The sequence below is a fragment of the Phodopus roborovskii genome, unplaced genomic scaffold (assembly GCF_943737965.1).
Source record: "Phodopus roborovskii unplaced genomic scaffold, PHOROB, whole genome shotgun sequence".
Lineage (NCBI taxonomy): Eukaryota > Metazoa > Chordata > Mammalia > Rodentia > Cricetidae > Phodopus > Phodopus roborovskii.
This window is the reverse complement of record NW_026125278.1, coordinates 11590165-11612966: the sequence shown is the minus strand read 5'-3', so window position 1 is coordinate 11612966 and position 22802 is coordinate 11590165. Positions and strand designations below refer to the sequence as shown.

General features: G+C 50.6%; 1 protein-coding gene across 1 annotated transcript; it reads left to right on the top strand.

Annotated features, from left to right (window-relative positions):
• Window positions 1-8275: 8275 nt before the first annotated feature.
• On the top strand, window positions 8276-22726 carry Ak5 (adenylate kinase 5). The gene is made up of 6 exons (XM_051195880.1): window positions 8276-8338; window positions 9185-9323; window positions 10459-10622; window positions 12818-12934; window positions 16681-16872; window positions 22638-22726. The coding sequence occupies exons 1-6, from the start codon at window positions 8276-8278 to the stop codon at window positions 22704-22706; spliced, it is 744 nt and encodes a 247-aa protein (XP_051051837.1). The 3' UTR covers window positions 22707-22726.
• The last annotated feature ends 76 nt before the right edge of the window (window positions 22727-22802 follow it).

Here is a 22802-nt window from a genome sequence, read left to right as displayed (position 1 = left end):
AAGCCATGGGCCATTTTGCATCCACTTGACTGGTTATGTGCCACCAAGACAGTGGGTAAAACATGAATTCTGGACGTGTCTTGAGGGTTTTTCCAAGTGAGAACTCTGTTTGAATCCATGGACCAAGTAAGGAAGGCTGGACCTCGCCAATATGGGTGATCACCAATCAGTCTAAGTGGCCGGCCGGCAGCGGCAGCTCGGAGTGGAATGCACGGAAGAAACGGAAGTCCTCTGTCGCTTTGGTTGTTGGAATGCATTTATGTTGCCCTTGGACATCACAGCTCCAGGTCCTTCAGACTCTGGAACTTATACCACCTACTGGACTAGCAAACTGCCAGAAACCTGAGAGACCTCCTGCTCAGTCGACATCTGGGCCCAGCTTGTCACCATCAGTTTCCCGCGTTCTGATTTGAGATGGCCACAGAGAGACATCTTGGCCTCCAACATCAAGTAATCCAATTCCCACATTTAATTCCCTCTTTTTGCTGTTGCGTTAGTTTGTGAGACAAGGTCTCACAGCCCAGGCTGACCTCAGACTTGAACCAATCCTCCAGCCACAGCTTCCTGAATGCTGCTGGGATTATAGATTCATGCCATCATACCCAGCACTAGGCTGTGAATCCCCTGGCAAATAAAGCTGGGTTGCCATAGAGAAAGAAGTTTCTATCTGACTCTCAGCCTTTAGCTGGTCTTAACTGAACACACACACACACACACACACACACACACACACACATCCCTCTGTGAAAGTGTGTACATTCTAGCTGATTCTGTCACACTTTCAAACACCTGGCCATTCACAGAGAGAAAAGGCAGGCAAACATTGCAGTACTTGCCAAGACAGCCCTTGAATGCATCACAAACTGAGACATCTCTCTAGTGAGAAATGTGGGTATCATGTCCTGAGAGCAAACTCGGTTACATAAACACTGCAAACGGAACCCATGTCTAATAGAAGTGGCATGCGTACTTTCTTCATTTACTCAAGCAAAGGTAATAACGAACTCTGCAAAAAAAAACCCGAGATTCAAAAGGCCACAGCACGATGCTTGGAGCACGGCATTACAGCCAGGTTTCTGTCTACCTCTGTCATTCCTCAGCTCTTCCATGGTCTTTCATCAAGTTGTCAAACGGTCCCTACAAGAAAGCAGTACTGTTGACTTCATGGTGGTGCAGAATACCAATTACCACAATAAAGGAAAGATCCCAGCTCCTGGGCTTGCCCGGCACAATAACACTGACCTCACACTTGTCACCCCTTCTGTGAGGCTGAAACCCTTCTGGAAGCCATATAACACTGGCTAAAATGACGGCCCCACTTCACCGCAGCAATGCTCTGCTGTGGGAAGAACACCTCAGTTTCCTGAGGGTGTGCGTGTGTGTGTGTGTGCGTGTGTGTGTGTGCGTGTGTGTGTGCGTGTGCGCGTGTGCGCGTGTGTGGTCTCTATAGCTTGCCTGGAACTCACTGTGCAGACCAAGCCGCGCCTTCCTTGACTTGCCACAGAGGTGCTAGGGTGCCCCCTCCCAGGTTCTGTCTTAATGAGATGTATTGTGTCTCTACGACTGTGATCAGTTTTGACTGAATTGAACGTTCGCTGACTTGTCAGAATGAGAGTAAACGGAGTTTTAAAAGTCTCTCTCCCCCTACAGCACCTAGTGGTGCCAGGGCACCTGTGGCTCTCGGCGCAGTTCTCCATTATAGGGTTTTAGAGCATACCCGTCTCTAATGCTGTTAAAAACATCACATGACCTCTTGCAAACAAATCACGGAAGGCAGAAAAGCCTGGTGGAGTGGAGACTCTCTTCTGGGCAGCATGCAGGGGCTCCCAATCCTACCCACCTTCCCTTCATCTTGACGATACACCAACAGTCCCTACATCTGCTGTCAGAGGGCTGGCCCCGCATTGAATAAAGCCATGAGTGTTTAATGAACTGTCACAACAATTGCTCATTCACCGTGGAGCCATTATCTCAGCATTAGCGTACTGTGAATGAAGAGAAATATCTGCACAGCACCCCAGGCAGCTCCTGCGGGATCATGGGAAACTGCTTATTCTTTATTTCTTCTAGAGGGGCCAGGCCCAGCCCTAGAATCACCTGGGGAATGAGTTTTAATGATTATCTTTTTTTTTTTTTTTAATAATAAGACATTTCAACAGAGCTAGAAGCATTTTCACAGTGTGTGTCTGTGAACCACATTCTACTGTTAGCATTTTGCAACGTCTTGTTTTCACGCACGGATCTGGGCTTCTATCTACCCATCGGTGTGCCTTTACTTCGTATGCAATTCACAGTCAATCCCCCTTTTCCTGGGGAAAGTTCTAAAACCTTGAGTCTGCAGGCAGCATGAGCTGCAGGCATTCAGGGACATGGGTTAGGGCTGTGAGTCAATAGTGCAGTGACTGCCCAGCCTGCCACGGTGAGGTAGGTACCTGACAGCAGAGCCCCTCACCTTGTGGACAGGCCATGAGAGAGAAAACAAGTGAGCCAGCATCCCAGTCACCTTCAGAGCTCATGCCTCAAGACCTAAGCCTCCCACTAGGCCCCACCTCTTCAACTCCACCACACTGTGCCTAGCTGAGGACTCAGGCCTTCACCACTCACAGGGGCCTTGAGAGTGGATTCTAACCCTAACAAACTGAAAAGGACAGGATGAAAATCCTTCCATAGGATTTTGTGGAGTAACACAACCCCGAGTAGGGATGGATCCCTTCATGGAATTCAGTCCCAGTTCACAGTCAAGGAATTGGAGTCAGGATGTAGGAGTCCTGTGGCCCCAGAGAGGGGGCAAATCAGTTCTCTTCTAGCCACTCAGCAAGTTCAAAGCAGAGCCTAGAACCAGGCCATTGACTCTGCAAGGCCTAGAACCAGACCATTGACCCTGCAAGGCCTAGAACCAGGCCATTGACCCTGCAAGACCTAGAACCAGCCCCATTGAACCTGCAAGACCTAGAACCAGACCATTAACCCTGCAAGGCCTAGAACCAGGCCCATTGACTCCTCAAGACCTAGAACCAGCCCCATTGACTCTGCAAGACCTAGAACCAGGCCCATTGACCCTGCAAGACCCAGAACCAGCCCCATTGACCCTGCAAGGCCTAGAACCAGGCCATTGACCCTGCAAGACCTTGAACCAGCCCCATTGAACCTGCAAGACCTAGAACCAGACCATTAACCCTGCAAGGCCTAGAACCAGGCCCATTGACTCCGCAAGACCTAGAACCAGCCCCATTGACTCTGCAAGACCTAGAACCAGGTCCATTGACCCTGCAAGACCCAGAACCAGCCCCATTGACCCTGCAAGGCCTAGAACCAGGCCATTGACCCTGCAAGACCTAGAACCAGCCCCATTGACCCTGCAAGGCATAGAACCAGGCCATTGACCCTGCAAGGCCTAGAACCAGGCCCATTGACTCCGCAAGACCTAGAACCAGCCCCATTGACTCTGCAAGACCTAGAACCAGGTCCATTGACCCTGCAAGACCTAGAACCAGCCCCATTGACCCTGCAAGGCCTAGAACCAGCCCCATTGACCCTGCAAGGCCTAGAACCAGCCCCATTGACCCTGCAAGGCCTAGAACCAGCCCCATTGACCCTGCAAGGCCTAGAACCAGCCCCATTGACCCTGCAAGACCTTGAACCAGCCCCATTGAGCCTGCAAGGCCTAGAACCAGTCCCATTGACCCTGCAAGGCCTAGAACCAGCCCCATTGAGCCTGCAAGGCCATTGACCCCTGTGTCATGCCCCGCACTGCCTTGCTGAGAGCCATTCTCCCTGATACAGTAGTTGCCAGGTTACCTCCTAGACACCAGGCCATAATAATAAGGAACATGTCTACTGTTCTCAGGATTCCAGTCCCTTTTAAAGTTCTTATATGACCCACAGCTGGGCCTGTCACTGGCATGTTTCAACACATCCACCAAAACACCTGTCAAAAGTTTCCAGAACTAACAGAAATGTTGACTAGTATAAAGATGTCTGTCGTTTTCTTAATCACTCCAGGCCACAGAACATTGGCTCCCAGCAGTAGCACCCTGGAGCTGAGCCTGGCAAAGCACTTAGCTGTAGGAGGTTTCAAGTGGCCTGGGAGTCCCAGCTGGCTCAGTTATTCCTGGGCAGTCAGGTCACAGTTAAGTAGCAAGATAGCTTTTCTCTGAAAGGAATCATTCAGTCATAAAAGTATGAACTCAGGGTTAAGGCTGCTTTCATTTAGAGAGGAGGATGTCAAGGGCAGGAATGGGTAGGTTTTTGAAAAACAACAACAACAAACAGAGATTGCCTAGAAATGCATAGATTGATTTTCAAAAGATACTTAGTACTCTCAAAGCTATAATTGCAAAGACCATTCACCTTTAAAGATATGGAAGATAGTACCACAATTTAAAAGTTGTGTCTAATCATTGTAAAAGTGTGCAGTGTTAGCCCTAAGATCACTGTGTGTGTGTGTGTGTGTGTGTGTGTGTGGTGTGTGTGTGTGGTGTGTGTGTGTGGTGTGTGTGTGTGTGTATGTATGTGTGGTGTGTGTGTGTATGTGTGTGTGTGTATGTGTGTGTATGTGTGGTGTGTGTGTGTGGTGTGTGTGGTGTGTGTATGTGTGTGGTGTGTGGTGTGTGTGTGTGTGTGGTGTGTGTGTGTGTGGTGTGTGTGTGGTGTGTGTGTGTGTGGTGTGTGTGGTGTGTGTATGTGTGTGGTGTGTGTGTGTATGTGTGTGTGGTGTGTGTGTGTGGTGTGTGTGTATGTGTGTGTGGTGTGTGTGTGTGTGGTGTGTGTGTGTGTGGTGTGTGTGTGTGGTGTGTGTGTGTGTGGTGTGTGTGTGTGTAGGTCAGAAGATGACCTTGAACATTGGTCCCCAGGTGCCTTCTATCTTTTGATTGAGACAGTCTCTCATTGGCCTGGAACTTTGCCAAGCAGTCAAAGATAACTGGTCCACAAACTTCCAGGGATTCTCCGGTCTCTGCCTACCATATCACTATCACAGAGAACTCTGGGAAGTACTCAAGCACAACCATGAACATCTCATATCAGCAGAAGAGGACTAGAGTTGCCAAGACGCGTTAAAGCTGTGATGACGTTGGAGCACGTGACCCAGTGGGCTAGTTCCGGACTCTTTCAAGGAATACTTACCAACTCAGAGTTCACTTAAATAAAGTGAGTTCGTGGTAAAGAGTGGGTAGCGCCGGCCACGACAGGCCAGTGGATAGCTGGCTAGGGCGGCAGAGCCTCAAGGAATTGGGTCAGTTTGATGGAGTCATAAGGAGAATAGACAACATTCTGAACAGTGAGGGGGGGTGGGAATACGCCATTAGAGAGAAGGTTGGATCAAGGGGTGAGTTCTTAGGTTTGATCAGCTGTTTACGTAGCTGCAACTGTGTAGTAGACAGGCCTGGGACATTTTGCTGATGGCAATCAAAACCCAGCGAGCGTTGCCCCCTGCTTTGCTTTAGAGAAATGCAGTTCTGTGAGCTCTCTGGAGCCAACGCATGTGACTCAAGCACCAATCGCAAGTGCAGAATTGCGTGCACACTGATAGAGCTTACATGCGTGCACAGAGTGAGGTGTGCACACATTTGCTTCTGACTTTGGGTTATGTTTGGTTCAGACCTCTGTGTGCTCAATGATGGCACTCAGGACAAAGCTGAGGAATGGGGTTTTGTTGAGAATGGTTAGGTACCAAGCACCATGGTTTTGCCTGAGAGAAAAGATAAGGCACATTTATTCATAGTGGGCTTATAGACAGCAGAGAGATTTCAAAGACCCCTCCCTCTGACTTGGTGCTGATGGGCCCCAATCACAACCTGGCACCCAGCTAAAACTCCTCAGTAGGAAGACAGCTCCGAGACTGTTTGTACCAGGGCCTATCAGTGTCCCACTACAGTAGCCCCCCAGCAAAGTCCCCCAAGCGAGAGCTGTGTGAGTGAGTAGGGTTACCACCAAGAGGACAGGGTCAGCAGTGTGGCTGGGGCTGTGTTCAGTTGGTAGAGTGTTTCCCGGGGGTCCGTGAGCTGTGTCCCACCCTCTACACCACATAAACTAGGTGCCGTGGTGGACGCTTGCAATCACACCCTTGGGAGGTGAAGGCCGGAGGACCAGAAATTCAAAATCACCATTGGCTACCTCAGGTCCAAGGCCAGCCTAGACTACGTGAGGTCCTCATGCTCAGAATCTAAGATGCCCACCCCATGCCAAAGATATATGTAACTGTAAATGTGCAAAACTATGCGTTCAGAGCTCTTCATACAAGATGAACCTCATAATAGCCCTAGGTAGACAGACGCCTTCTGCATTTCCACGTGGTGGGGATAAAAGTCACCATGTTTTGTGGAGATGCGTTTTATAATATTGAGTGTGAACGCACGCACGCAAATAATGTGGTCTGGCTTTTTAAATAGCCCCAGCTGTTCCTCCGGGATCCATGAGGTGGTAGATAAAGTGGACAACAGTGAGCCCAGCTCAGCACCGTTCCTTACTAGAGAACAGCAGCGGTAGGAGCCCTCTAAGCCCGAGTGTATGGTCCCCGGTGTCCCGGGGTCTGGGATGCGGAGAGCTATCTGACTGATGTCTTCATCCGCCTGTGGTTTCCAGCCCTGGCGAGCATGCGCCACCCCTGCAAGCTTTGCCGAAGCCAGGCAACAGCAACAAGTGCTCGAGGTGTAGGTCCTCACCTACATCTGGCTGAGAATCCAGGAGCTGCCTTTAAGGCGAGGTTATGAAAAGTGGTACAGGGTTAGCCCCGAGAACTCCAGGTCCGTCGGGAATGCAGCACTCGCTCTGCTGGCTTCTGGGGAGGGACCGGCTGAGTGGAAAGCCAGGCTCAGAGTATTTGCCCTGTTCCCTTAGTGCAACTTGAGGTTCACATGGGAAACTCGACAGACCAGTCTTTTTAAGATTCCCTCTGAGGCTGAAGAGAAGGATTTTCCACTCCTCCCTTTGAAGTGGCATCACATCTAGACTCTAAGTCATACCTCGTGGGGCTGTGAGCAGCGGATCTGCCCAGGGGCACGAGCCTGCAGGGAGTTTGTGGCAGCTCCTCATCAGTCACCTGGCCGGAGAATGTTGTTTATGTATCAAACTACCCAGAGGGATGTCACGCGCTTTCTTTAACTTTATTTAAAAGTGTTGAGTTGGGTCTCTGGTGACGTTAGAGACAGGATGAAAAGCCATGTGGTCAGTATTAGATTGTATGCTCCTCTTACAGTGAGAAAAAGCACAGTGTTCCCCATTTGGAGCCAGGGAAAGAATCATGCCATTGTACAGGTTACTTAAAATTCCACACTGCCTGCCCGATTTGGGCCCAAAAAATGCTAAGAATCTGCAGCTGTTGCTCCGACAGGAGGCTTCTAACTAGGGCAGCAAACGCCACTCCACTCAGCTGTTGTTAATCTGGGATGGAGCATCTTAATTGCCTTTGTGTGGAGATTTATTAAATAACATTTCAGAGGGGCAAACCTATAATAGTCATATTAGTAGGAGGCTGAAATCAGGAGGCAATAATTGGAACACAGCATCTTTGCCTTGGAAGGCAAGTTGGAAAACATCTTTTCCACGTGACCAGTCATCCTAGGAAAAGAGTTTCCAGGTAAACACAAGCCACAAAAGCCCCGTGGCCTCACAGAGCTAGCTCATCTGTGAACCCCTCTTAGTCATGTTCCTAGAAGGACTTCTCCCTCTGAGTGTCTCCTCTTGTCCCCTTCCCCCTCCCCCTTCCCTTCCCTTACGACTGGAAGCAGGTCACTGCCGGAGGGCATGTGGCATTGGAGATGGCTGCTGCTGTGGCGGTCTGCCTTGTCTCTGCTGCCCTGTAATCGCAGCTCTCCGTCATGTCTGCCCATCCGTGCAGTACTGTGGGGCTGAAAGCAGCTAACTGAATGAGCAGAGGACAGAACACGCATATCCTTCCTGGCTTGTCTGCCCGAGCAAGGCAGGGAGCTTGAGAGGCCCTTCGGTTAAAGTGGGTCAGGAGCTGACATTCCTTACCAGCAAGTTCCCCTACCCAAGACAGTTGTGACTCAGGCTAGAATCTCAATTGTGTTTTGCATTTTTATTTCAAATGCTTCCCTTTCAGGAAAGCTATGATTAGGAGGCATGAACAGTGAGTACCAATTACGGACACAAGGACGACACCAAATCAATAAAGTAAACATAGTTTAGTTTTTCTCCGAAAGCTGGAGAACAGAAAGAAAAGGAAGGACCTGGCATTTGAAGCTGAGAACCAGAAAGACTGGGTGCTTCCTGGTCCCTTGAGGGAACCAGTTTGAAAAGATTTGTAACCGTGTAGATGGCGGTGACCGATGATGCCACACATCGGCATCCTTCCTACACACAGGATCAGAAGAGCAATGTGGGACTCTGAATTAGTCTGCTGGCTTTAAAGGACTGTTGAGTTGGTCAGGGTGGTTCCACTGAAAGTGGAAGGTGGTCTGCAGATGTAACTGCGTGGGAGGTTGGAAAACTTGTCCCCGCCCCGTCTGTAGGAAGGATGCTGAAGTATCCAGAGTGATGAGACCTGTGTGCCATCATCAGTCACACCGTCTTCATGCTCCACTTACAGACCTTCTACACGGTTACAAATGTTTGAAAACATGAGCAACAAGCAATAGCGTTTCTTAAGAATTCACTAAGTGCATGCTGGAGAGATGGCTCAGAGGTTAAGAGCACTGACTGCTCTTCAGAGGTCTCGAGTTCAATTCCCAGCACCCACATGATGGCTCCCAACCATCTGCAGTGACGTCTGGTGCCCTCTTCTGGCTTGCAGACAGAACATTGTATATGTAATAAATTAATTAATTAAAAGGAAAAAGAGTGAGGTACTGGAGCAACCACTGTCACTGTGTGTCAGTGTGTGATTTAAAAAAAGAAAAAAATCCCTAAGTGCAGGGTACTGTGGCCATTCTCTAACCCTGGAAGGTTCTGTGCCCCAGGAAAAGTCTGGGTGCTCCTGTCTCCAGGCCACACAGCAGGCTGAATTACTCTTCCCCATACATGCACACCCACACACGCGTGCGCACATGTCCACACACACACACACACACTTTCACTTGCTCACAACTGCTGTGCTTGCCTCAAAACCTGTCCCTTCATGGAGAGCTACCCCTTAAGGACTGGCCCATGTTACACACTGTGTGTCCGTCCATGGGTCCTGGCACAACTTTGGGTGCCATAAGACTCTGATACTTATCTGGTGAAGGAAGTACCACAGCTTACTCCCGTGGTGACAACACTAAAAACAGAACTGCACATACGTGTGGTCAGCTCTGCCCCTCAGACACAGAACTATACGCTGCACATACGTGTGGTCAGCTCTGCCCCTGAGCTGCACGCTCCATGTGAGCATACCACAAAGACCATCACATCATGGGAGTCATGTGAGCTGCTGCACTGTCCATTACAGACAGGGCACGGAGTCAGCCCAGAAGCTGCCAGAAGAAAATGTGCTGTGCTGAGGGCCAGAAACGTGCTTACCTTGCTAGCACAAGGGCCTGAGTTCAGTCTCCAGACATAAAGAATCCAGGGGTGGGGCCCAAGAGATGGCTTAGAGGGTAAGAGCACTAGATGCTCTCTCTTTCAAGGTCCCAGGTTCAATTCTCAACACCCACACGGTGGCCCCCAACCATCCATAACTCCAGAGTCAGGAAATATGACAGTCTGGACTCCATAGGCACCAGGCATGCACGTGGTACAGAGATATGCATGCAGGCAAAACACATGCACACAAAGAATAAAATAAATAAATCTTTTTAAAAAGTCCAGAGGGCCGGCAAGCAAGTTCAGCAGATAAAGCTGCCTGCCAGGATGCTTCAGGCTCTGACCTCAGTCCCCAGAACAGACCCCCCAGAAGTCCCTTGACTCCCATGTGAGCATCATGGCATGGGTGTAAGCACACAGACCTCCATGTGTGTGAGCACACAGACCCTCACGTGTGCACCATAGTGGGGAAAGCCAGAGTGGTGTGCTCAGAATCCTAGCGCTGGGAGGCAGAGAAGGGCAACCCCTGTGGCTTACTGAGCAGCCCCCCCCCCCAGTTTACCAGGAGAGTTCAGGGCCAGTGAGTGAGCCTGTCTAAAATACACGGACGGCAGGCATCGTTCCTGAGCGCGAACCTGGGGTTGTCCTCTGACCTGGGCACAGACATGCACCACCACACACATGAACATACACATACACGCACGAAGGAAAAATAAACGAAGACACTGACATGTATACTCATTTTGTCTCCTCGGCAGAATCTAGAATTCACATACGTGTTACATGCAAGTAGAAAGTTGACTGTTCGGGAAGAGGAGAGGACCAGTGTTGCAGGGGCGTAAGAGGGGGCAGGGGGCACGTGATAAACTTACAAAAAATGTCATCATGACACCATTATTTTATACAATGAATATCCACTAGAAAGAAATAATTATTATGTCTGCTAAAAAGAGGCAGTAGACTTGAGATGCATGCCTGACATATCTCCTTCCCAAGGTGGTCCTGGCTCTGGCAAAGGCACCCAGTGTGAGAAACTGGCAGGGAAATATGGATTCACTCAGCTCTCTACTGGCGAGCTCCTGCGCCAGGAACTGGCCTCCGAGTCAGAGAGAAGCAGACTGATCCGTGACATCATGGAGCGTGGAGACCTGGTGCCCTCGGTAAGCAGAGACCCGCCCTGCACCCCTGGCTAGATCGCCAAGACAAAGAAACCTTGAGGGCCAGGGAACAGCTTTGATTTCTGCCCTTGGTGACAGTCCTGAAGAGGGGTGGTTGATGCCAACAGTCACTTGTCTTCCAAGCTGTTCCTTGGCCAGTCACGTAAATGTCAATCTGGTTCCTGTGTTTCCAAATCCGGCCTCACTTTGGAGTAAAATCTTCAAACCCCAGGTGGTATGGAAAGCTAAAATGAGGAAGCCCAAGGACACAAAGTCTGTCGAGTAAGGATGGATTGATTCTCCCCATGACTGACGCTAGACTCACCTAGAAGAACAAGGTAATCTGTAGAGGCTATCTTGATTAGGTTCATAGATGTGAGAAGACGCAGCTTGACTATGGACGGGGCCACTCTGAGCAGGGGACCCTTGTCCTCAGAGCGTCTCCACTGCTGTGATAAACACCAGAACCAGAAGCCGCTTACAGGTGGAAACAGTTCGCCTGGGTCACAGGTCACACTCCTTTGCTGAGCTCAGCAAGGCAGGAGCTCGAGGACGGAGCCTAGACGCAGGAACTGAAACAGAGACCACAGAGGAAAGCTGCTGGCTGGCTTACTCCTCTAGCCTGATCAGCCTGCTTCCTTATATAGCCCAGGCCCACCACAGCAATCCACGATCAAGAAAACGTCCCTCAGACACGCCCTCAGGCCGATCTGATGGAGGCCCTTCCTCCGTTAAGGTTCCTTCTTCCCAGGTGTGTCTAGGTTTATGTCAAGTTGACAAAAAGCAGCCAGCGCAGTCGTGGGCTGTCTAGGATGGAGAAGGCAGGCTAAGCATATATTCACCTCTCCGCGTGCGTGTGTGCGTGCGTGCGTGCGTGCGTGCGTGCGTGCGTGCGTGCGTGCGTGCGTGTGTGTGTGTGTGTGTGTGTGTGTGTGTGTGAAGGCCCGAGCAGGATGTCCGGTGTCTTCCTCTATTGCCCCCCAATAGAGAGGATTTTGAGAGAGGATTTCTCACTGAACTTGCAGCTTACCCTTTGGCCAGCCTGGGTGGTCACGGAGCTCTTGGAATCCACTTGTCTCTGCCTCCCGATGCTGTGGGTGGCTGCTGTGCCTGGCTGTTTAATATGGGTGCCAGGGAATGTGAACGCAGGAGCTCATGTCTTCATAGCAAGAGCTCTTCCCAACTGTCCGCATGCCCCAAAACTTACATATTCCTCAAAACTGTCTATGACAGCGCCATTCCCTCAGGGCCCTCCGGGTGGGCTCTTCTCCTCAGGTCAGGATTTGCTGCCTCTGTGCTGGCTTTAGCCCCACCAGGCATTCTTGGCTCACTGGCTTCCAGCAGAGCTCTCCCTAAGTGCTACATCTTATCAAAGGGGCCACCCTGTGGCAAACAGCGCTCCTGGTACACGCCAGGCCCTTGCCCTGCTCGAATTGTGTGCCTGTTTTCCTTAGCTGCCGTATAACCGTTTGTCTGTCTTGTCTGTCTCCCACATTAGACTGTGACCTTGATGAAGAATCAACTCACAGTTATTTAGGGAAGGGTTCTAGCCATACCTGTGCCATCTGCGGCCCCCCCAGGCTCCTGCCAAAAACTAGAGCATGAGGACTTCAGCACCTCCTCCCACAGGCCTTTCCCCACGATGCACTTCCCTCCTGTTCACAAACTCTTGTCAAATCAGTCTTCTTGATGGGGAAATCATGCTGCTAGAAAATAGTTCTGCAATCTAAAAGTCTTCTCCAGTGAGCACGTGCCAAGTCCTGGGCACTGCTTCCTGGGGTGGGGGGACATCAGCTGTGAAGTATGTCCTGAGCGATTTTCATTTGCCCCTAGTCTGCCGTGATGCCTTGTTCATTCGCGGCTGCTGTGGGAGGCGGGGTTAGCGCGACTCATGGGTGTAAATGTTTGAAGGCCTTCAAACTTAGTTAAATAACAGCAGTAAGGACAGACAAACCCTCACCAATAGAACCATGGCCCAGACCTGACTGACAGACCCTCCTGATGGATGGATGTGTCGTTCTGTAAATGTGTTCCTCTTATCGGTTCATGAATAAAGTGTTATTTGGGGCTGGTGCGGCTGTGGGTCTGGCTGGCGGGAAAACTACTCATGATGCCCACCCACACTACCAGCATTGAGGAATCACGCCTACTGTGAGTTGGGGGTTGCAGCCCCGCGCTGACCACTCTTTCTGCCGTAGGGCATCATCCTGGAGCTGCTAAAGGAGGCCATGGTGGCCAACCTGGCCAACACCAAGGGCTTCCTGATTGACGGCTACCCCCGGGAAGTGAAGCAAGGTGAAGAGTTTGGACGAAGGGTGAGCTGATGTTAGAAGACAAAAAAGACCATCACTCAGCTGAGGGCATACGTGCAAAGCCTTCAGTTTGCCCAGCAACACTGACCACATCTTTCCATTGCGGAGAGCAGAGACATTTTTCAAAAGATGAAATATAGGAATAGGGCAAGAATGGCCTAGTGAGTAAGTCGTGGTCAGGCGTGCTGGGTTTTGGGTGCAGAACTACGCTGGTCGGCCCTTCCTGTCCATGTCCGGATTTCCTGCCCATTCTCTCCTAATCCAGGCCCATTTCTGTGGCCTCACAGGAAACTATTTCTGTAGGGGGTGGTGGCAGGACGTCCCACAAAAAAAAAAAAAAAAAAAAAAAAAAAAAACCCAAGGCTGTTTCCTTCTTCCTGAATCGCTGTGACAAGGGAGTAGAGTCTGCTGATAGATCCAGCAAGACAGCCAGTAGGGGGCACTCTACCCGAGCCACATAGCCCGAGACAGAAAGGCACTCACCCCCCCTGTCTCATTCCACTGGATTCTTTCGGTAAAGTGACCACTAAGAAAGGCCTCACGCCAAGGCAGTGGATTAAGCACAGAGGTTCGGTGACTTGCCCATGGCCACACAGCTGGGGACAATTGATGACAGGACAGAGGTTTGGGGGCACCAACTCCATCCCCTGCCACACGGATGACGGTGGCTAAACCTTGAGCTTCACCTGCCCTGGAGTCTGCTTTGTCTAGCTTCCATCAGGGCCTCCACTGCCTGTGCCCTCTTAAATGCACAGTCAAGGGACTGGAGAGATGGCCCAGCAGTGAAGGACACTTCCTGCTCACAGTTGCCACGAACTCAGACACAGGGTACTCAGCTCCCCCTCTGGCCTCCACCGGCACCAGGCATACACATGGTGTTCATCATAGAAGCAAAGAGGCACACACATACACTTATGCCAGAAAATGAAAATGAAGTATTCTTTTAAAAATAGAGTCAGAGAAAAGCATCGTGGTCCAATCGACAAAGGTGGACAGGGGTGGTGGATTCGTGTGGCCAAGCCTTGTGGCAGCATCCGTAAGTAAATGTAAGCAGCAACAGCAAAAAACAAGTAAACATCTGGGCAGATGACTGTAGCTGGCTTCTGAGTGACAGGCCGATGTCACAGCTACCTTTGCTGAGGTGGAAATAGTGTCAGCCATGCCCCTGCCTGGGTGCTCAGGGTGTGGAGGTCTTTCAAAAGTGTGTTCAGAGGTGATAGGACTCTCTTCTGAAAGCCCCAAGTTGTCCGAGGTAAGACATGTTGTAAATATGGGCATCTTTTACTTCCGCCTACTCTCCAGGTAAAAGCAACAGCAAAAGTATAACCTGGGTTCTTCATTTGGAGTTTTAAAAGCTAGATCTGGTGGCAAGTCCCAATGTGGAGTCACATGCCATGTCAGGCACCAGTGAGGATCTGAGGAGATACAGGCATAGCCAACCAGCACCCCATGGGCCACGTGTCCCAAGGCTGCTATAAATATAGCCCGCTGCGTTTATAGATGGCAGCATTATGTCACAGTTAAAAGGTGCGATGCCCCTGGATGTTTTTCCATGTCAGCATCCTCACTGGGGTTGGCTGCTGCGTAAGGGCATAGACAAGACACTGAGCTTGTCGCTCTGCCCACACAGCCCTTCAATACCCCATCATTTCTCCCCCTCCCTCCCCCCCCCTCCGCCTAGAACCCAGGGAGTGTGGGCCCAAGGCTCACCTCACTAGGGGAATTCCCTCCCACCGTGAGCAGCTTCGAGTCAGGTTTCAGACATGGCCTAGATGAAGCTCTCCCACCAGGCCTCACGAGCTGGAAGTGTCTCACCGGTGGGTGGCTGGAGCTTCGGAGCTGCGTTCACCACTGAACCAGTCACGGTCATGTCTGTTTCTCAGTAATCAAAATGTTATCATACAATCAAAACACAGTGTGCAAAATTCCCAAGAGCTGATAAAATTTTAAGAAAAATAAAAACCATGTAAATGGCTCAGGTCACTTCCAGGCTTAATTACTGTGTACCAGCTGAGTTCATGGAACAGTGCTCCAGGACAGTGAGGTCAAGCCTGTGGTTTACACCCAAGGAAACGACCTGGCAAGGAGGCTCTTAGACGGTCCACTGTGAGGATCCTTACCATGTTACCATCCATGTCACCATGGATGCTGGTAGCATGCAGGCGCTGGTTCAATGTCAGGTGCTATGCCAGAGACCCCACTCCTAACAAGCGCCGAGCCGTGTGCTGGAGATCCCACCCAAGCTGCCTTGGGCATGGGAGCAACCTCTCGGCCGCCTCTTACAGTTTCAGGGCTGGCACCAGACTAGATAGAAATAACCTCTGTTTATGACTAAGTGAATCCCTGAGCTGTCTTTGCTGTTCCCAAGAGCAAGCAAGCCTGGCAGACACTCTCTCTGAGCGAGTTAACGGAACCACCACCTGCCTCCCAAGCTCGCCCTCTGCTGGTGAACTGGGTTATTTTTTTTCGGAGTACCCTAACCCTCACCATGCACAGATGAGCTCTTCAAGGCTGTTGTATCCCATCTTCAGAGCAGGGCAGCTAAGGCTTTGCACACCCACTGCATGGCAGGCAGTGCACCAACATTGCCCCACTTAACCCTCCTAGCGAGCCTGGTCTCCCCACGGTCCTCATGGGGTTCAAGGTACAGCCATATTAGGCAGTTTAAAAGGACAGTTTGTTTTGTTTTGTTTTTACCTCTCACAGTTCTGCAGCTTGCTAGGCTCAGCTGGTGGGTTCTCCCACGAGGTCCCCAGGATTGTAAGAGTCGGATACTGGGTAAAGCTGGGCATGTGTTGGGAGCCGGCTAGCCTGGCATTTCTACTGACATGGCCTCTCCTGGTGGCTAGCTGAGAGCTTCTCACTGCTTGATGCCGTCGGAGTAGTAAGACATCATAAAAAGTAGCTGCTTTCCCCATATCGAGTGTTACACAAGACCAGACAGAAATTGTGGTTTCTTGTGGCAAAATTATATGCATACCAAAGGAAGCAGGTTAGGGGGCCCTGCCTCACCTCCAAAAGCAGGCAGCCTCCCTTCCATCGCCCCAGAGTCACAGGGCGACACAGAAGGCTGAGGTCAGTACCTCCGTGGAAGAACAGCGTGCAGGTGAAAGATGCCAAGGGATGAAGCTCTTACACCAGACGCTGGTCCTAACAGCCTGACTCCAGTCTGTACCTGCTTTGCTAGCTGTGCTCCCTAACTCCATGGAATAGCACAGGGTGTTCTTGGTGGCTGGAATAAGACACGGTGGTGGCATGAAGGAGGAATTATCAGGTCAGAGAGACCTTGACATAGGGAACAACAACCACATACATGCACACGCTTGTGTGTACATATGCATCACACGCATGCACTTGCATACACACACATGTATATACACACACACAGCATGCATGGGCACACAGGCATGCACGACACACAGGCATGTACCGACACACATACAGGCATGTGCACACCCTTGTCCTGGGTGTAAAGGACATGCAGGCTGTACCGGCCAGCTTGTAATTACTGCATTTGTGAAGTGACCAGAAAGTTGAACAAGACAGAGCTCTGAGGCAGCAGGTGGTGAGGGTCACCCTGGAAATAAGAAGCCACGGGGTCCAGTGTCATCTCACGGGGTCCAGTGTCATCTCACGGGGTCCAGTGTGGCACTGGGCACTTGATAGGCGCCAGCAGCCCCCGGAATGGAAGGCCTTAGACCTTTTTCACAAATCCAACTGACCATCTCTGCTCCTCTCCTTCACCCCAGATTGGAGACCCACACTTGGTGATCTGCATGGACTGTTCAGCAGACACCATGACCAACCGCCTTCTGCAGAGAAGCCGGAGCAGCCAGAGCGGGGAGGACACAGCCAAGACCATCGCCAAGCGCCTGGAGGCCTACCACCGAGCATCCATCCCTGTCATCGCCTACTACGAGAGAAAAACACAGCTGCGGAAGGTGAGCCTCGCCTCCTCCAAATGAGCCGCTTGCTCTTTTCTTTCGAGAGCAGAGAGAAAGTGGAGGCGAGCGTTCCCACGAGACCCGGGGAAGCTCAGGCACTTGCAAGACTGAGACCAAATTGCTCTCTCCCCTTGCTATTGTCTCAAAGTTGAAAGTATGTGAACGTAAGAGGAGGGATGACCATGTGCACACGCCTTTAATCCCAGCACTCAGGAGGCAGAGGCAGGTGGATCGCTATGAATCTGTCCAGCCTGGTCTACAGAGCCAGTTCCTGGCTAGCCAGGGAGAACCTGTCTTTAAAAAAAAAAAAAAAGTTGAGTATCGGTTGCAGATGACCATAAGAAGTTGGTCATTAATTAATAGCAGGTGCCATCGTAGTCCCTGAAATTTCTTGTTTCAAATGACGGACAGCAAGATCAGGGCCTAAAGCACAAGCTGAAATCCCAGCCACACGGACAGCTCGTGTTCAATAAGCTCTGGGCAGGTTACTGAGCCTCTGTCTCAAGGTAATGAGACTGAGGAGCTAGGGATGCAGTTCAATGGAGCACTCGCCTAACAGGCACGAGGCCTGGGGAGCACTCGCCTAACAGGCCTGGGTTCAATCTCCAGGATTGAAAAGAAAATGGGGGGCAGTGGGAACTGGAGTAAGCTTTCTACCACCAACTGTAGGTGGCGCTAGACCTCAGCTAAATAGGTTGGGCCAAAGGCAGGACTCTTCTAGACCCTAGAGTTAACACCTTTGGATTCTGGAATTCACACAGGCCATGATTGGCACTTGGCTCTCACTGCTTTTCCAGAAGACCTGGGTTCGCTTTCTAGCACCTACATGGTCACTCACAACCATGGAACCTGACGCCCTCTCCTGTCCTCCAAGGGTACTGCATACACATGGTGCACAGATACACATGCAGGAATACAACTGTACATATGGAGACAAAAAATTAAAGAATCTCAGGGCTGCAAAAACCTTAGTAAGGTTAAATCACTGGGAACTGGGAAGTTCCCCCACATGACTTAGCCTTACCTGCTGCCCAGGGATTGTCCAGGTAGATTGTCACTCAGTATGAGACGGGGGGGGGGGGGGGGTAACGCTGGGTGTGATCTAGTTTATCATTTCAGAATCAGAATCTCTCTCTTGAATTACCTGAATGCATCCTGCAGACTCACGAATGAACGGCTCAATGGCACCAAACTAATAGTGTTCTCAGGGAAACCTGTGTTCGCAAGCCTTACAACTCTGTTCCTCTCCAAGAAGCCAAGTTCCCAGGCCCCTGTGGCTCATCTCTCAGGCTTCCCCTTACTGGGAATGCCGGCAGCTGGATCCACAGAGAAGCGATATTTATCATCTACTGCGGCAGTACTGAAAGTGGACGCTGCTTGGTTCTGCTGCCTCGACAGGTCCTCTGGGTACCTGCCAAACCAGATCTTACAACTCCAAGCCTGAGATGTGTGTGAGACACGGAAATATTGCACGGCATCTGCTTCCTGTGTTAGAATGCAAAGGGGCACCACACAGGCTCTGCGGGCAACTGCCATCAGCGCCGCACATAGATGAGCTAGCCCAAGGGAGCGAGAGCTAGTCCACAGTGGGCGAATTTACTCTAAATGAGTAGCTGGGAAAGAAGCATTTGTGAAGAGTGCCCACACTGAGCGAACACTGCTGGGAACACTGGCCTGGGTGTCCAGACACGGGGTGGAAAGTCCCAGGCCTGACTTGGGGACCTCGGTGAGTCATCTCCCTTACAGAGCTTTCTGATGTAAAGTGGGCTGGTGGCAGCTGCTGGAATTCTTCCAGGCCTTTAGTCTGTGATCCGTAGTGGGGGAAAGCTTCCCCCATAGTTTAAAGCAATACAAGCTCATTGTTGAAAATATAGAAAACCAGTTTCTGAGTCCCACCACCCACCCAGGGTGAACAGTGTTTTAGATTTGCTAAATCTAGAAGCATCAAAAATGGACCTTAGAATTAAATATGAATGCCGGGCATGGTGATACATATCTGTAGCCCCCAAACTCAGGAGGCATATACGGTCCGAGGCCAGCCTGGGGGTCGTAGCAAGTTCAAGACCAACTTGGGCTACAGACTCCTTGGGTCCAAACAAAACACCCCACAAAACCAGGCTCTGCACTGTAACTTGGTTCTGTCTCAGTGCTGTACAGCTATACACAGAATCATCGAGATTACTCTGTGGGCTGAGACGCGCAGAGGAAAGCGTTGAAGTAACCTGGGAGGAACCGGAGGAGAAACTGAGAGGCTCTGGCTCAAACCGTTCCTTCTTTCGCTGTGCTCCACTGTGCAAACCATCAGCTCTCACCGAACACTGCCTGCCCTTAGAAAAGAGGCTGACTGTGTGCCTATGGGTGTCACTCAAGCAACTGCTCCACTCGCCTAATGAGGATGGCTGCTTTCTACTGGGAAAGCCCGACTGGCCTTTGGACAGAAGCAAACACCACAGCATGAGTCTCCAGGGAACAGTTTTTCTTTAACAACAACAACAAATCCTTGTATTTAAACCATGTTGCCAAATGAAGGTGGCAGTACATAGAAACTGAAGTGGGCAGGGTCCTAGGAAACCTCCGAGGTCCAGCACCAGCTAGCCTTACCAGCTGACCTTACACTCACACACTCACACACACACACACACTCACTCACACACTCACACTCACACTCAGATACACTCTCACACACACTCACACTCACACACAATACACCCACACTTACACACACAATACACATACTCACACACTCACACACATACACACACACTCACACACTCACACCACATACACACACTCACACTCACAATAAACACACACTCACTCATTCACATACACACACTCACACACACCACATACACACACTCACACCACATACACACACTCACACACACAATACACCCACACTCACACACAATACACACACACTCACACTCACAATAAACACACACTCACTCACTCACACATACACACACACCACATGCACACTCACACACACTCACACACACACACTCACCACACACTCACACCAGTTTGAGTCTGACTGGTCAGGAGCTCCCAAGTATTGCCCTTCAGAGCGGCCATTCAATGGCTTTGTGTGGAAAGGTCACCTGGCTTCCATGAGATCCCTTAGCTCCCTGTGACGCCCACCAGACAGAAACAGGCTGCCCTCCACCAGCCCGTGTGGGAGAGAGAGATGCCACTCAGGGCAGTCTTTCAGCCAGCTGTTCTGAGTCTACCTGCCTGCCAGACTCTGGGGATACAATGCTGAGAAATGATCCTGCCCTCAAGAGCAACTACCCAACTGAATAATGATGACAAGTCCTGCTCAAACTGTGGGCATGCTCTAGGACATTCCCATCTGTGAGCTTCTTATATAAATCAGTTTAGCAAATGCTGCTAAATCAGCATGCCCCCATCCCTACCACGGATAATTCCGCACCCCATCATCTACCAGGGACTGCCTCATCATCCCAGCTTATCCCAGTCTGTGACAGGATAAAAGTTGACCTTAAATTTTCTAGGTGTGGGAAACCCCTGACCTTCCTGCCTCTACCTGCCAAGTGCTAAGATTATAACCCAGGCTACCATACTTGGCTTCCACCGTGGCTTGTCTACTGCAGGAACCGTTCGGTGGGGTTAGCTAGCAGACATCCCTTGCTAATGTTTCCTGCCTTTTAGTAATAGATTTCCTGGCCTCCACTTTGCTTCTTGACTATAAATTGCTACTTGCCCATGCTGTATTCAGACTCGACCTACTTACCTCTCTTCTGCAAAATCCCATTGCCAGGGACCCTACAGCCATCCCACAGCCCTGAACTAAGAAACACAGGGTACAAACCTGCATGCAGCCCTTGCTCTCTGAAGGGACACAGGGCTGGTGTGCACGCCACAAACGCTTTCCTTTTTAAAGACAGATAGATGCCTGGTGGTAAACACTTTTAATCCCATCACATGGGGAGGTGGAGGCCAGTTTGGTCTACATGGTGTTTCAGGCCACCTGACTTGACACAGTGAGACCCTGTCTCAAAGCCAAGCCAAGCCAAGCCTGACTGGTTTGAGCATCTGAACAAAAGTCGTCTGCTCAGCTCCACTCCCTCTTTGTATCACTAGATACAGTTCCAGCAGGCCAGGTGCCCAGTCAATGCCCTGAGACGCAGTGGGGACAGCAGGCTTCGGTATGCGATTAGGTACCATCACCGCTAATGCAGGACGCTCTGCTTTCAACTCCCGTCCGTTTGTTGCAGGGTTCCAGCGCCCGCCTCTGTGCTCTCCAGGAACCTTTGTCTGGGGTTTCACAGGACTGCTGCACACACTCTTTGCAGCCCACTCTCCACTTAACCCATGCCCAACCATCCAGTCACCTTAAACTAGTGGACGAGTATCAAACTTCAGTTCTGCGACCTGCCCCTACCTTGTCATTTCCCTGGCCATGTGAGCCGTATTTCAGTCACCTGCCCTTCAAGCCACTGTTATTACTTGATTACCTAAGCATCACATGTGTCGTTTTACTAACCGTCTTTATCTTTAGAGCGCCACAGTCCAATAGGACACCGATGGTGGCCATGGCTTCGGTTACCATCACTGACCTGTGTGCAGTTTCATCAAGAACAGCAGTTTTTCAAGTGGTTATTGCCCCTGTCCATCAACTTCCCTCAAATAAGCAGGGCTATCTATGTCCAAGGCATCCCAGCAGCATCACTCTGGCCTCTACAGAGCTTCTGGCGATCAGACCTCTGCCTTCTGAAGACATGTGTGAGAACGATCTCCAGCGGATGTCCTGACTGGAAGTCCAGGACACCACCGGCTCGCATCTGTCGCTGGCTTTCTATACTGGTGTATCCTCTATCCCTAGCGACTCTGCCCCTAGTCCACATGTGCACAGTGTGGGCCTACCCTTTGCTTTGTCCTCCACACCCCTGCTAGCACCTGCCCTCTAATCCAGGCTGTATTTCCACCGTGATCTAAGTGACCCAGTACACTGGGAGCTCTTGCGGGAGCACCAAAGTGTCCACTGACTTCTAACACTTTCAGCACGCCCTCGGCTTGCTGCTTGGATGGCCTTTCTGCTTTAGTCCACAGACGAAGAGTTCTCAGACACCCCATCCTCAAAAGCAAATCACTCCAGCTATCAACATCACTCAACAGACATCCACTTGCCACAACTGATGAACCTGTGCTTGTCACCCACAGGCAGGGGTTGACATCAACACCTTAGTGTTGTACACTGTGTGCTGACCTCTGTGATGTGGAGAGAGGCTGCTGTAAGGGAACTTGAAGGAAGCAAACCATCTCCCTAGTGGCTGTAACACTTTTCTCCCGTGTCAGCCATTGAGAGTTCTGGTTGCTTCATACCCTAGGCAGCATTTGGTGGCACCAGCCTTGGGGGTTTGGGACATTCTAATAAATTCATAGCGATGTTCTCTTTCACCTAGGGATAAAACGGTAGATTTTGAAGACAGGGTTTCACTATTCAGCCTTGGCGGGCCTAGAGCTTGGTATGTGGGCCAGGCTGGTCTTGAACTCAAGAGATCCGCCTTCCTCTGCACCCTGAGTGCTGCCACTGGATGTGTGAGCCACCACAAAAGGCACTTGCTTTCCAAGTGATCACTTCCCACTCCGTAGTCTCTGTAAGTTTGGAGGGTGAGCACAGTTTAAGTTTGCTGAGCAAAAGCAGGTAATTGTGTTTCGTTATTTTAAGAAATGGCATTTACAAGCAGGCCAGGGGGTTAATAACTAACAAGTCTCTCTCTCCCTTTCAAATACAGGTAAACGCAGAGGGAACACCAGATCAAGTATTTCTTCAGCTCTGCACAGCTATTGACTCTGTTTTCTGAAGAAAATGTGTAACTGTTAAGGAAAGTAGAGACAAGGAAACATGAAATTCACCCCTTAAACACATTTCCCTTTGTCCCCACCCATCCCGGCAAGCT

What these genes read in the sequence shown, in the direction of transcription:
- Ak5 (XM_051195880.1), top strand. Translation starts at nt 8,276, where the DNA reads ATGGCGGTGACCGATGATGCCACACATCGGCATCCTTCCTACACACAG. An exon ending in GTGAAGAGTTTGGACGAAGG is followed by an intron (nt 12,935 to 16,680) that starts GTGAGCTGATGT and finishes CCTTCACCCCAG; the next exon opens with ATTGGAGACCCACACTTGGT. An exon ending in GAAAAACACAGCTGCGGAAG is followed by an intron (nt 16,873 to 22,637) that starts GTGAGCCTCGCC and finishes TTTCAAATACAG; the next exon opens with GTAAACGCAGAGGGAACACC.